At 43.5% G+C, this 15781-nt stretch overlaps 1 protein-coding gene across 2 annotated transcripts in view; it reads right to left on the reverse strand.

Moving 5' to 3' along the window:
* LOC139385513 (serine/threonine-protein kinase ULK2-like) overlaps positions 1-15781 on the reverse strand; it is a 47406-nt gene that overhangs the window by 15003 nt on the left and 16622 nt on the right. For both annotated transcript variants that reach the window (XM_071130635.1, XM_071130634.1), the window contains exons 4-11: positions 9156-9188; positions 4499-4535; positions 2766-2939; positions 2261-2334; positions 2024-2125; positions 472-530; positions 278-360; positions 112-162 (exon numbers count right to left, since the gene is read on the reverse strand). In XM_071130635.1, the coding sequence (XP_070986736.1) occupies positions 112-162; positions 278-360; positions 472-530; positions 2024-2125; positions 2261-2334; positions 2766-2939; positions 4499-4535; positions 9156-9188 (613 nt within the window). The remainder of the gene's footprint in view (positions 1-111; positions 163-277; positions 361-471; positions 531-2023; positions 2126-2260; positions 2335-2765; positions 2940-4498; positions 4536-9155; positions 9189-15781) is intronic.

Raw genomic sequence — 15781 nt, forward strand, 5'->3', positions numbered from 1 at the left:
TACACAAGACCTAAGTGCTCTCAACATCAATGCCACCTCACAATACAGCTCTGACACCACAACAGGTATTTCCCCGTTATTGATGAAGGAAGTTCTCATCCATCTACTCACATTTTTTGATGGCAGACGCTGGATCTAAGAAAGGATGACTGAAAAACGCATCTGAAACAACAAGACAGGAGTGTGAATGTTAGAGAAGTAATGTACAATTTATAGATAACAAACTTTAAGTATTAAATCATTTATTTTCTAGAAGGGACGTGATGTCAGAACTGACCGAAGTCCATCCTGTCCTTCTGGTTCCTCTGCAGCAGGCCTAGCAACAGGTTGCAAAGGGAAGGAGACGTCTCCCTCGGGATGCTAAGTAATAGAGGAACAGACACACATTCTAGGTAAAAACATGATTTTCAGCCCAAAAGGCCTCGATCAGATAGTTAAATCATTCCTAAATCCTATCATCTGTTGACCTACATGGGTAGCAGCGACTTGTTCTTCTCATAGAACATCCTCAGGTCCTGAGGACTGTTGGCCTAAAGACAGACAGACAGAGAGAGAACAGAGTGACATGGGGTTTGCATACTACTTCTATAAACAAACATTGTGGGTGACATATTTCATATTTAATCTGTGGACACAGATCCACAGATGATGCAATCTCTATTGCACTCCACACTGCCCTTTCACACCTGGACAAAAGGAACACCTATGTGAGAATGCCATCAAAGCTACAAAGTGTAGATTGTTAAGCGCTGAGTACTGAGGTGTGGTGCTATCACTAAGCTAAAGAACCTGGGACTAAACGCATCCCTTGGCAACTGGATTCTGGACTTCCTGATGGGCTGCCCCCAGGTGGTAAGGGTAAGTAACAACACAGCCACCACTCTGATCCTCAACATGGGGGCCCCTCAGGGGTGCGTGCTCAGTCTCCTCCTGTACACCCTGTTCACTCACGACTACACGGCCAGGCACGACTCTAACACCAGTGGTAGACGTGATCACCAACAACGATGAGATAGCCTATGGGGAGAAGGTCAGAGACCTGACCGTGTGGTGCAAGGACAACAACCTCTCCCTCAAAGTGACCAAGACAAAGGAGATGATTGTGGACTACAGGAAAAGGAGGACCGAGCACACCCCCATTAACTTCAACGGGGCTGTAAGCGGAGCGAGTCGAGAGTTTCAAGTCCACATCACCAACAAATGAACATGGTCCAAGCACACCAAGACAGTCGTGAAGAGAGCACGACAAAACCCATTCCCCCCCAGCAGACTGAAAAGATTTGGCATGGGTCATAAGATCCTCAAAAGGTTTTACAGCTGCACCATCGAGAGCATCCTGAAGGGTTGCATCATTGCCTGGTATGGCAACTGCTCGGCCTCAAGGCACTACAGAGGGTAGTGCGTACGGCCCAGTACATCACCAGGGCCAAGCTTCCTGCTATCCACGATCTCTATACCAGGCGGTGTCAGAGGAAGGCCCTAAAAATTGTCAAAGACTCCAGCAACCCAACCCTAGTCATACTGTTCTCTCTGCTACTGCACGGCAAGCGGTACCGGAGCGCCAAGTCTAGGTCCAATAAGATTCTAAACAGCTTCTACCCCCAAGCCATAAGACTCCTGAACAGCTAATCAAATGGCTACCCAGACTATTTGCATTGCCCCCCTCCCTTCTACACTGCTGCTACTCTTATTATCTATGCATAGTCACTTTAATAACTCTACCTAGATGTACATGTTACCTCAATTACCTCGACACCGGTGACTCTGTAGTGGTACCCCCTGTATATAGCACCGCTATTGTTATTTACTGCTGCTCTTTAATTATTTGTTATTCTTATCTCTTACTTTTATTTGGGGGGGGGGGGGGGGGGGGGTTTCTTAAAACTGCATTGTTGGTTAAGGGCTTGCAAGTAAGGATTTCTCTGTAAAGAAATACCTGTTGTTGTTTTCCGCACATGTGACAAATACAATTTTATTTGATATTTCACACAGTTTAATGCTGCCCTTTCGCTCTCCATCCTACCTGGAAAGGGGGCTTCCCTACGAGACACTGGTAGACGACAGTTCCAATGCTCCACAGGTCTGCCTTTGCGTCATAGTTCTGAGACATGATCACTTCTGGGGCCTGGTTAGAGGACAGAGGTTAGAGGTCACGCTCTGAAAGGACCGTTCCAGCTGCAGGTTGCCGGAGAACAAGAGACTGCAGACATGACACCCTTACACACACAAACACTAAAAACACACGCACACCTGCACCCACCATGTACATGGGGGAGCCACACAGCGTGGCGGCCATCATGTTGCTCTGGAGGTATCGTGCGAAGCCAAAGTCAGCTGAAAGAGAGAAGGCCGTCAGTCTGTGTTATTAATAGCTACTATTGTCGGAGTGTCACGACTCCCATTACCAGGCCTCTCAGACACTAGGAAATTGAGAACGCAACACACAACATGAGAGTCACCACATCTTGAGCAAATAGCACTGTGCAAACTAAATATAGCTGTAGGGTTCAAAACAACTAATCATGACCTTAGCTAGCTGTCATTGTGGTGCATCGTGATATATGACATTTGATGACACTTGTGAGACAATAAGACAAATCATTTGATGGCTAACAGTTAATGGATAGGCCATCTCTATATATATATATATACACAGTATTTATATCATAGAAACATTATGAAGAATTAAAGGGATAGTTGTCTTTAATTTTAGCTTAGTTTAACTGAGTGTGTGTTGTGTTTGAGGGGCTGGGTTGGTCAGTCACCTATTTTGATGCGGATGCCGTTGATGCTGGATCTCTTGCGGCTGGTGTATGACAGCAGGATGTTCTGTGGTTTCAGGTCTCGGTGGATGATGCCTTTACTGTTGAGGATCCTCATTGCTGCAGATATCTGCTGGAGGAACACCCTCAGAGTGTCTTCTCTCAGTGTCCCCTTGGCTAGGGAGAGCAGAGAGGAGGGAAAAACCACTTACCCACAATCCTTCATTACAGTAGAAATGTATTGGCACATAATGTATGATGACCAGGGATGTAGTGGTAAAAGACTACTACACCCACACTGGCTATCAGCATATTTTATTCATACAAAACTACAATACCCATAATGCACGAAAACTCTATAAGGACATTATCCACCCACGATACACTAGTCTTGAGGCCATAGACAACTTTTTACAACTATTTCACAGACTAATGTTTCACTCACACCAATCATTACATTTTCAGATTGAAATTTTAGTCATTTAGCAGACATTCTTATCCAGAGCAATTTACAGTAGTGAGTACATCCATTTTCATACGTTCCCCCTGTGGGAAACGAAACCCACAACTCTGGCATTGCAAGCACCATGCTCAACCAACTGAGCCACATGGGACCCATACCAAACATTTGCCAGCAGTTATACACACTCAATATCTCCATCTCCCTAATCTATTGCATTAATTACAGATTGCCTCAGCTTACATTTAAGTGATTTAGATGCACCTATATCAATGAGAGAAATGCATTAAAACTTCTACATCAGGATGCATTGGGAGAGCTCCGTCACCACAACTGCACACAGAATCCAAGGGATGGCTTATTCTGCAAGTAGTCTACATCTTCTATGCAAGCACAACCGATTAGAGTAGTAATTGTTTGAACATTAGCAGCCTAAGTAATAAAAGTATTAACAGTGATGAAGATTACTGTAGTTAGCATAAGAGGTCGGGCAGTGGAGTGTGTCTGGTCCTGCATGTACTGGTTGCAGTGAAACAATAACATTAGCTAATCCAGTGAGCTGCTAGCTTAGAAGATTCCTGGGTCTCTAAAGAGTAAACCAAACCATTATGATCACAATGGATCTTGTGTCAATCTAACCATGCTTACACACATTAAATCAGGGATTTAACAACACTCTCTAAAGTACAACTGTGACAACTTCTTCTAAACGTAGCAAAGTTGTGTAATTAATCAAATAACAAGGTTGTGTGACAATATTATACAATGAGGGTTTATAAAGGGGGTGGGGGGAGAGAGAGAGCGAGAGAGAGAGAGAGAGAGAGAGAGAGAGAAAGAGAAAGAGAGAAATAGAGACCGCAACAGAAAGGGGGAGAGTGTGACTGTGCGCGCTAGAAGAGAGAGGTACAGACACTGTACCGTGCCTTGAGGTGATGTGAGAGCCAATAAAATCAATGATATACCATGCAGACCTCCACAAGCAACATCCTATTAAGACGTTCAGTGCTTGGTGCTTTCTTGGGAAGCATTATGAGAGAGGAGTGACCTTTGAGACTCAGCTATGCTGACCTTGATGCTAAAGAAGGAACCCATTGTGTCATATCACTGTGTTGGCTCCTACACACAACATTCCCTCGCATTGGGAACACACAACACACACACACAGACAGACGGCAGATAGAGACGTACACAAAAGTACCCACACTCCTCTCCACCGCTAGTTATTCTGTTTTGATGAATAATACTCCGTGTCTGTTGAGATTAGTGTGATGCTTACCTTGCAGATAGTCAGCCAGATCGCCACCGTTGCAGTACTGTGGGGAGGAACAAGACAAACAAAACCATTCTATTAGCAGGCTGTGTAAGAACAACACAGATTATCAGTATCAGGCTGTGTGTGTGTGTATGTGTGTTTGTGTGCGACCACAAAGCCCAGATAATGAAGGGTCTCATCAATTAAAATCTGATGAATGGCTGTGCTGTTATCAGTACTGACAATCTCTGTTAATCCTGGCATTAGTCAACACAGAGAGCAGGAAGGACAGAGTGTGAGGGAGAGTAGTCCAAGAAAAAGAATGAGAGAGTTAGAGAAAATGTGCAAGGGAGCAGGGAAGAGAAAAGTAGAGAAACAGAGGGGAGCTAAGGGAAGGCTAATTTATGCTAGCATTTACCCCGTCTGTCCGCCATTTTCCAGTTTAGTTCGTTTAACCGTAACAGTAAAAGCTTTGGTTTCATGCATGTTAACATTAGAAGCCTCCTCCCTAACTTTGTTTTATTCACTGCTTTAGCACACTCCGCCAAACCTGATGTCCTAGCCATGTCTAAATCCTGGCTAAGGAAGGCAACCAAAAATTCAGACATTTCCATCCCCAACTACAACATTTTCCACCAAAATAGAACTGCTAAAGGGGGTGGAGTTGCAATCTACTGCAGAGATAGCCTGCAGAGTATCCTGGAAGGCTATTAACCTCACTCTGTCATTAGAGGATGTCTGGTGATTCTTTAAAAGTGCTTTCCTCACCATCTTAAACAAGCATGCCCTAATTCAAAGAATGTAGAACTAAGAACAACTATAACCCTTGGTTCACTCCAGAACTGACTGCCCTTGAACAGCACAAAAACATCCTGTGGCGTACTGCATTAGCATCGAACAGCCCCCGCGATTTGCAACTTTTTAGGGAAGTTAGGAACCAATATACACAAACAGAAATAGCACAAACTACAAAATGTTCTGGGACACAGTAAAGTCCATGGAGAATAAGAGCACCTCCTCCCACTGCACTGAGGCTAGGAAACAGTCACCACCGATAAAACTACGATAATTGATAATTTCAATAAGTATTTTTCTACGGCTGGCCATGCTTCCCACCTGGCTACCCCTACCCCTGTCAACAGCTCTGCACCCCCCACTGCAACGTGCCCAAGCCCCCCCCCATTTCTCCTTTACCCAAATCCAGATAGCTGATGTTCTTCTGAAAGAGCTTCAAAATCTGGGCCCCTACAAATCAGCCGGGCTAGACAATCTGGACCCTCTCTTTTTAAAATGATCCACCGCAATTGTTGCAACCCTTATTACTAGCCTGTTACAACCTCTCTTTCGTATCGTCCGAGATCCCTAAAGACTGGAAAGTTGCCGCGGTCATCCCCCTCTTCAAAAGGGGGAGACACTCTAGACCCAAACTGTTACAGACCTATATCCATCCTGCCCTTACTTAAGTCTTTGAAAGCCAAGTTAACAAACCGATCACCGACCATTTCGAATCCCACCGTACCTTCTCCGCTATGCATTCTGGTTTCCGAGCTGATCATGGGTGCACCTCAGCCACGCTCAAGGTTCTAAACGATATCATAACCGCCATCGATAAGAGACATTACTGTGCAGCCGTATTCATCGACCTGACCAAGGCTTTTGACTCTGTCAATCACCACATTCTTATTGGCAGACTCAACAGCATGGGTTTCTCAAATGACTGCCTCGCCTGGTTCACCAACTACTTCTCAGATAGAGTTCAGTGTGCCACACGGTTCAATTCTCAGGCCGACTCTTTTCTCTGAATACATCAATGATGTCGCTCTTGCTGCTGGTGATTCTCTGATCCACCTCTACGCAGACGACACCATTCTGTACACTTCTGGCCCTTCTTTGGACACTGTGTTAACAAACCTCAAGACGAGCTTCAATGCCATGCAACTCTCCTTCCGTGGCCTCCAACTGCTCTTAAATGCAAGTAAAACTAAATGCATGCTCTTCAACCGATCGCTGCCCGCACCCTCGTCTAGCATCAGTACTCTGGACGGTTCTGACTTAGAATATGTGTACTAGAGGTCGACCGATTATGATTTTTAACGCCGATACCGATACGGATTATTGGAGGACCAAAAAAAGCAGATACCGATTAATCAGACGATTTTTAAAATGTATTTGTAATAATGACAATTACAACAATACTGAATGAACACTTATTTAACTTAATATAATACATCAATAAAATCAATTTAGCCTCAAATAAATAATGAAACATGTTAAATTTGGTTTAAATAATGCAAAAACAAAGTGTTGGAAAAGAAAGTAAAAGTGCAATATGTGCCATGTAAGAAAGCTAACGTTTAAGTTCCTTGCTCAGAACATGAGAACATATGAAAGCTGGTGGTTCCTTTTAACATGAGTCGTCAATATTCCCAGGTAAGAAGTTTTAGGTTGTAGTTATTATAGGAATTATAGGACTATTTTTCTTTATACCATTTGTATTTCATATACCTTTGACTATTGGATGTTCTTAAAGGCGCTTTAGTATTGCCAGTGTAACAGTATAGCTTCCGTCCCTCTCCTCGCCCCTACCTGGGCTCGAACCAGGAACACATCGACAACAGCCACCCTCGAAGCAGCGTTAACCATGCAGAGCAAGGGGAAAAACTACTCCAAGTCTCAGAGCGAGTGACGTTTGAAAAGCTATTAGCGCGCACCCCGCTAACTAGCTAGTTGTTTCACATCGGTTACACCAGCCTAATCTCGGGAGTTGATGGGCCTGAAGTCATAAACAGCGCAATACTTGAAGCAAAGCAAAGAGCTGCTGGCAAAACGCACGAAAGTGCTGTTTGAATGAATAATCAATCATTTTTTTTTTATAAAATCGGCCAAATCGGTGTTCAAAAGTACCCATTTCCGATTGTTATGAAAACTTGAAATAGGCCCTAATTTATCGGCCATTCCGATTAATCGGTCAACCTCTAATTTGGACATCTACATATACTTATATATATTTTGGTTAGACTGTAAAATCTTCTTCCAGACTCACATTAAGCATCTCCAATCCAAAATTACATCTAGAATCGGCTTCCAATTTCGTAACAAAGCATCCTTTACCCATGTTGCTAATATAACCTCGTAAAATGGACTATCCTACCGACCCTTAACTACGGTGATGTAATTTACAAAATAGCCTCCAACACTCTACTCAGCAAATTGGATGTAGTCTACCACAGTGAGAATACCAATTAAATCCTGTTGGTTACCGAAGCTTCCTCTGACCAAAGCATTGGTTTGATCTGGCCTTAAAGAGCTTCTGCCTTATCACAGTGACTGGTAGGATCTGACTCCAGTTCAGTTTATTACCACACCATGTTGTTTACCCTTTGAACAGGAAAATCAATTACAGCTCAGATCCTTATTGACATGAGACACGGGAAGATGGATGCTCTGTGTGTATGTCCATCCTTTTACTGCAAGCAGCAGAGGCATTGAGCAGGGTTTCAATAACACATTCTTAGGGGTCCGCCATAACCACAGAATTGTAGGGCAACAATATATTTCACTATTATGGGGGTGTCCACATTGATTGCTGTTTGGGATGCCATGAATGGTCAAGGGCCCATAATTATATTCTAGTGAATCTATCCGATTAAGTTCTGTGTGAGGACAATCATTTATGAGGTACACTGCACACAAATAATGTTTGTTCAAATAAAAAGACTGCTTTGCTTCATACTGAGAGTCAATGTTGCAGCTAAAAGGGCATTGTTTCCCTTAAAACAGTATTATTTTTAATGTGTTCCAACCGCTGCCAAAAGACTGGAGTGTGAGCCCTGCGCGCTGATTGCTTAATAAGTGACTGCTTAATAAGTCATCTGCTCCCTCCTCTAACCATTGCGTAAGACAAGCCTTTCTTACTAAGCAAAACAGGCAGTCTGGCAAACACCAGCCAGATTAGTATTCATGCTAGCCTAGTATTGATACCATCTATGCACATCTCTCTTGGAGTGCTATAGCATTGATTAAGCAGCCTTTTATCTATACGACCAAGGTTGAATGGTGCTCAGAGGCTACAAAGCCAGATTTATGTCTGTTTCTTCTCTTGTGCCAGGAGACCCTGCCTCCTTAATGTCAGCGTGGCTCTCAGAATAACAATCCTGCGTACCACAACCATCTAGAACACCCCAGGCAGGCCAGGGTAACAGGTACCAGGGTCCCAAGACACCTTGCTCAGCCAGTTACCGTAACAACAGCTTGAATATGAGAAGGGCAGAATAAGTATTTCAGGGCTAAATATAAGGCAAACAAACACAGTTTGTTCTTGGATAACAGTATTCCTCGAAAGCGGGGTGTGAGTGTACAGGTACGTTTTTTGAGGGCTACTTAAGGTGGCAGACAGTTTGTTTTTTTCCTTCAGGCGGTTTGTGGAATTTTGTGGCCTTGAGCAATGAGAGGGAGGGGGTAGAGAGAGAAAGAAGGGGAAGGAGAGAGGAGAGGCAGAGCGAGGACAGAAACACACTGGGTTTGCAGCCTCTCATAGGACTGATGAAATGACCATGGGCACATGGAGAGAGAGTGAGCAGTTAGAGAGAGGGGAGAGGTATCAACACAAAGATAGAGACCCTGGCAGCTTATAGGCAGCTCAGCAGAAGAGGTTGCATTCTGACAGTGTGACACCACCTACCTCCATGACCAGGAACACAGAGTTGGGAGTTTCCTGAATGAGAGGAGAGAAACAACATGGGTTAGAGTGATCTCTCTCACAACACCTGTCACATCCACTACTGTAGAGGACCAGCTTCGTCAAACAGACTGACATGTATGTACAGATACAGACAGATATAGTCTACATACTGTACAGATGGATCATGTGTACAGTACAGAGAATAGGATTCCCTTGCCACCAAGCATGAACTGAAGCCCATAACACATAACTGATCTGGATTAGATCCGTACAGTAGAGTAGCTGGCTCCAATCTACAGACACACTGACATCCTCATCCTTCATCTCACACTGTGCGACTGACATGGGTTTAAGATCAAATTGACACACCTCAAAGAAAAGGTGCCGTCCTTAGTGAACCCCTCACCTCAAAGCTGTGTCGTGCTACCGTCTACATTCTTGAAGGGAAAGAAATGGAGTTCATTACACAGCAGGGTCAAGCTGAGATTGTTGGTGTGTGTGTGTGTGCGTGTTCGAGGCTATTGGGTTCAAGGGAACTGGGCGATGTTACAGATATAGGGGACACCTTGCCAACATGGTGATGGAGGAGCTAAGAAGACGCTGGACAGAAGCCAAGTAACACAAAATCAGGCCTCCAGGTTAAGCAAGCTCACATGTATTTGGAGGAGTGTGCGTGTGTGTGTGGTGTCAGGTTGAGGGTACTGCATCATGTGGCAGATCGAGCAGCTTGCCATGTGCATGAAGTTAACAACAACCATAAAAAAAACAACTGTCGTCACACATTTTCCAATCCCTTCAGCGCCATTCTAAGTAGGCTATCTATGATTAGATCCAGAAGTGTTTCTTGTGACAAGACCATGCAAACCCCTTTCCATGATTGATTCTCGGTGAAGGAAATAGCCTGTCACATGAAAGGCTTCTTTAATCTCTAACCAGTGTATGAGTTCAAAACAATTTAACGTCATTATTTTCTGTGTGCCATACTAACAAATCAAAGGGTCTCAGAAAATCAATTCCTTGACTACCAACAGCCATACTAGTCAGTTATTGGACTGCATTACTCTGGTTCTAATCATCTCTCAGCCAAGGCCTCCAGTTGGAGAGCAAAAAACACTGCATTCGCTCCGAAAACCAGCCATCCATTAATTCCACTTCAGCTTTTTCCTGTCAGCTGACCTGTCAGCCTGCACCAGGCTTATTGGCTGGGCCCCTTCCTCCCTGACCAATCCCATTGGCTCATGGCTGTGGATACTAGGAAAATGGATTTCAAGGATGTTGCTGTTGGGTTGTAGCAATGGGGGAGGGGAGACCCCACCACCATTATCTGCTCTGATCGGTCGGGGTGTGTGTGTGTGTGTGTGTGGTGGCTGGTATTGGCCTGGGGACTAGCCGTTTTCAGCCCCTGCACTATACTGGTTGATGGGGGGGATGGGGACTGGGAGAGGAAGAATAGGAGGAAAGGAAAGAAGGGAGTTGGCCAGGCTGTACACTGTCCTGGAGGAGGAGGGTAACATATGTGAGAGGTACAAATACAGGACAGCCTCACCCCCTTTAATCTCCAGCCCTCAGGAGGTTGAAAATGAACCGTCTATGCCACCATAAAATCTATCCTACAATAGAGTCCAAAACCTCTTCCATGGTGCAAATCTAGACTAAGTGACACTCTGTATTTTCTAAGGCAGTGGTTGGTTACAGCTGTTGCTATTATCAACATTTTTACCACAAGAGAGGAGACACCCAATGAGTCAGAATGTAATGTTACTCAAAACACTATCTGTTAAAGAGTTGGACTTTGGACACATACAAAACCTGCCAACAGGGTTATTCTACATAACCCTCCTTCCTCAAAAGGAATACGCCAAAACAAAAACAGCAGCACAAACAATTCTGCTTCCTGCTATCTAACATCAGCAGCCCCACACGCACAGGCAGTCATATTCCACTTATAAAAGCATTTCACAATCCTTCTATTCCCATCCACTTGCTAGATGGAAAACCACTGAGTCACCAGGCGATCCAGCCAGAGTTATGCCACAAACAAGCTTTGATTGATGCTCTTCTAGGAAACACTGGAAGGAAGTGTACTACATCAGCTCGAAGAAATGTTACTGTCTTGAGGGAAACTCAAAACATCCCCCAAGCATTTTCCACCGCTTCAGCCCTCCACCTCAGACATTTTTAGAACGCCAGCCACTCTAGAGCCGGGCCAAAACAACAACGTATTCTCAGTGTGTCGGTGGAGTCAATCGTGCAGGAGCTTGTTGCGTCACACGATTGACTCCATGAGTGCTGGGCTACATAAGAAATAAGGGGGAGGGGGGGGGGGGGGGGGGGGGGGGGGGGTAGAGGGAGAAGAGATGGGAGGGGGCCAGCTTGGCTCAGTTTAAAATTGCTGAAGACGGTAGAGAATAGGGTTCCATATGTGGACTGGAAATCCACCCGGCACGCATCTGTTACGCAAAGAGCATTCTGAGAACCAAGTATCTAGCCTAGTCTAATATCACTGCACGCTAGACACATAACTGTGTCACACCCTATGACAGACACTGTGGTGATATGACGCATGCTATGATGATTATAACTTGAAACTGGGTGAACCCTTAGGGCAGCAGGGGACATACTGCTTTGTTAGTGGTGGCACGGGACCCGTTGGTGTTTTCATGACACATGTGCACAATAGACACACTCACACAGGTGATCTAGTCACAGTGGAAGGGCACAGACTGTCCCTGTGGGAGAACCTAATGTCCTGCAAAGGCATCACATCGGATACAACCTGGCAATGTCTCTCTATGAAATCACCGTTTTAGGTCACGAGTATCCAGAAATTAGGCCAACTAACAAGAGGTATAATGCTCCTCTTCCCTCTCCTTAGGCCAAAACAAGGCAGAGGAGTATAGAAAAGACAGTACTGTACAATAAAGAATGTCAGGAAAATATTGACTAATGAAATTAGATGCCTCTAGCACAACACTTCCTCCTTGCTTGGTGCATTCGGAACCAAACATGTTTGTGTGTTATTTCTCCTCACTTAGGGAGAACAAAGCATCGACTACAGTACTATAGTTTACCATCCCGTCAACTTTTCCCACCTTTTCTTTAGATCTGAAAGGTATTACCGGTATCAAAGCCAAACGACCTAGTTGCTGTAAATGAGAATGTGTTCTCAGTCAACTTACCTGGTAAAATATGGGTTAAAGAAAATAAATAAAAAACATTTCGGTAAAGTTCTGCCTAAGGCTTAGTATAAAACGTAGCCATAATGCTGAGGCGGCATTGGCACACACTACGCTCTTAAACTCTTGCTAGGCAGCGCACTGTTACCATCCTCCTCTAAACTTTGTAAGGCATCTAGCCCATCTCTTGGCATAGCCCACCACTAAGCACACACTGTTTTCTTAACCACAATGGGATGGATCCAGAAATAATGACAGTGGGAATAAATATGACTGAATGATGAAAATACTGGAATGAAGTAGGCTAATGCATCTGAAGGCATGTATCAAATGGTTGCTTACTGAAACTCCCAAAGTCATCCTTGAAATATATTTTAAGCAATAGCCTACCTGCGTGTGGTCAACTAGATGATAATTTCAGCATCATTTTGATTGGGACAGCGCCATCGCTCTGATTTGAGAAAAGTGTGGGGGCTCATCTTGATAGATTCATCTATGTCAGACATCTATGTCAGACTGAACCTTCGTTTGGATATTGGTTAGGCTACAATTAGGCTAGGGAAATGTCATCTAAGTTGAGGTGAATGCTGCTCATCATCATCTTGTCTGGTTGGCTCACTTATTACAACATTTTGCCATCGTATCTAGTTTGCGAGTGAAGAGCAAACTAATCCACTTGTTAGTCGCTTAGTATCCTAGGCCTACTCCCAACCAAAAATCTGCGACTTCACTGGCTTGTCTGATAATCAATCAATGTGATTTAGTGTCACTGAATCTTCATTACTATAGGCTATTTGGTTAATTAGTTTGTGGATGGGAAAATAAGGGGAGGTGGTTAGCTCATCTATTTGTTTGTGCATCTATCACTGATCAGAAACATTTAGCATGCAATGATATTGCCTAAATCAAGAGTAGGCCTATTATTTCGCTCAATCGCGTATAGCCAACTCCAAAAACCTGCATAGGTTCTGAAATATGAACAACAGACTTGCATGCTTTTGAAAATAGGATTGATATTTTTTTAGCGGTATGATGAAGATAAGACCCTATACCTGCTCCCTAACAAAGTGTAGTGAGGGTAGGAAAGAGATGAAATGTGGATAAAAATAGCATGGGCTTGAGCTCCGTTTAAAAATAAAAAAAATAAAATAATAATATGACAGCGGTTCCACATGTTCCCATGATCTAAGTTGTGTGGGAAGAATATTTTATTTATTTATATTCCATTATATTTTTCTTAATATAAAATATATGTCTGACTGTGATCAGGTAAGTGTGTCTTTTCAGTTTAACTGAACAAAATAACAAACTACTGATTTCATTTGTATGTCTCAGCCATGGCTGCACAGACCACTAATAACATTGGCCTAATTAAACTCAAAATAGCTATTCTATTCCTTAGAAAATAGATTGTATTAGTCTTATAATGTTTCTTAGGACCTGCCTAAACAAAATAATAAAGGATTTCCTTTTGATGGTGTATATTCTCATTGGATTTCTGAAAATAGATGCCCACCAAGATCTCCACACCACTACTACCACTCATCCCTGGCATGCGCACGGGAGGTATAAAGGCAAGACTGTGGTAAAAAGGGGCTTGCTTGTATGGTGGTCTTAAACATTGCCCACTTTGTTTTACACACTTTGTTTTACCATTAATCTTATGTAAAAGCAGTATGTGTGTGTGTGGGAGATTTGAGTGTGCTGGGAGGGAGTTGCTAACTGCTACAGTATGGAGAATGTTCTCAGCCATTTAACAGGCTGTAAAGAAAAGCCAGATGATGGAATAGAGAGGGGCAGACAGTTAGTTTTCTAGGAAGACCAACAGGATTCCTGAAATCTCCCATGTGCGCCAACAACAAGTTCTACTGCCCAGAGCCCACCCCTTATTTTATCAAGTCAGCCCCACCCCGTTTACCTCCCCTTCTTTCCACACACACACACACACACACACACACACACACACACAGTGTTCTACCAGAGTTCAGAAGAGGTTTTGAAAGCTTCCACCACGGGACTGCCTCACAGACGCATGACTCTTCAACTTCATAATCAAACCCGCCTCCTACCCTGCCTCTCTTCTTTCTAGGGATGCACATGTTGGTCAATTTAACTGCTCACTAACTGACCCTCATCAACCAGTCAAAATAAATAATAATCCAAACAGTAAAATGACGTGTCCGACAGAAAATACTATCAGAGATCTGTATATAATGACGAGATGCTAATGTTTCCGCCCTAACAATGGTAATCGTCCCAAGGCAAGAAGGCAGACGACAAGCTTAGGCCCAAAATAACCCCATACAAACCCATTGGACTTATTTTGAACAGATTTTGGTGAGCGTGAAACCTCTCGCGTCACCTCTTCCTCTCTAAAACTATGCATGCATACAAGGACCAGACATTTTTCATTAAGAACTTAATAGAACATGCAACAATATCAAGCCTATCTTCTTCCAGTCAAAATACTGTAGCTTAGTATTCAACATGCTACTCCTATAATGAAGCAGCTAATAAAATGTCATTTTCAAACATTTACCAAAATGCATTATGGGGAAGACAGTTGTAAACAGCACACCTAATGCGAGCAGTTCCATATGTGACAGAGATGAACATCTAATAGCAACTACTATGATGGGTTGCTAATATGACTAAGATTGTGCTTCTGGACAACGAAAGAAAGTTGATATGAAAACCAATACAAGAGGAGAGAAATGCTGATTAATGGCATGAGGAAGTCTTTAGAAAATAATTGCCCCCACGTTTCTGTGGATGGATTTTCGCAAAGCTAATTTGAAGCAAGGTAAGATATGCCACATTATTTGAAGTAAAGTAAACAATTACACTGCCTCAAGCTGACATTGCAAAGTGGTGGGTCACGTCTGATAGTCAACGGTCGACAGGCATCCATCCGAATGGCGAATGGGAGGCACGGTTTACCAGTTGAGATTAAGGAATAAAAATAGATCCTTTTTAATCTTGGCACCAAAGTTAACACGCGATTGCATTTAGCATTTGTTATTTGTTGCACAATGACTGGGCTTACAAAAGCAGGTTTCACTCCAGTAGCCTGCAGTCTTTTTGAGGAGTTACTCTCTTGCTGACTGACAGGTTGTAGGCTATTCCGCTCCTCAAACTAGGCTCTGTATGCTGTGCGCGTGTGATAAATAAAATGTATGACGACTAACAAAAATAATGCAAATTAACCTGTAGACCTACTTCTTTCTATTTTCGTTATGCCTCTTATTGGTCAATCTCTCCCTCTCCAGTTTCATGTCTGGTAAATCAGTGTGGGCTGTGTACCAGGCTAGTGTCAAAGATGCCAATTCAAGATAGTCTCGAATCCATTTCAATGCCTTATGGGTCTACCACTTACACACACTCTCTGCAGTGAACCTTTAATGAAATAGCAGGTATGTACCGAGCCATGCTGTACAGTCTGGGCTGTGT

The sequence above is a fragment of the Oncorhynchus clarkii genome, chromosome 27, assembly GCF_045791955.1.
Source record: "Oncorhynchus clarkii lewisi isolate Uvic-CL-2024 chromosome 27, UVic_Ocla_1.0, whole genome shotgun sequence".
Classification (NCBI taxonomy): Eukaryota; Metazoa; Chordata; class Actinopteri; order Salmoniformes; family Salmonidae; genus Oncorhynchus; species Oncorhynchus clarkii.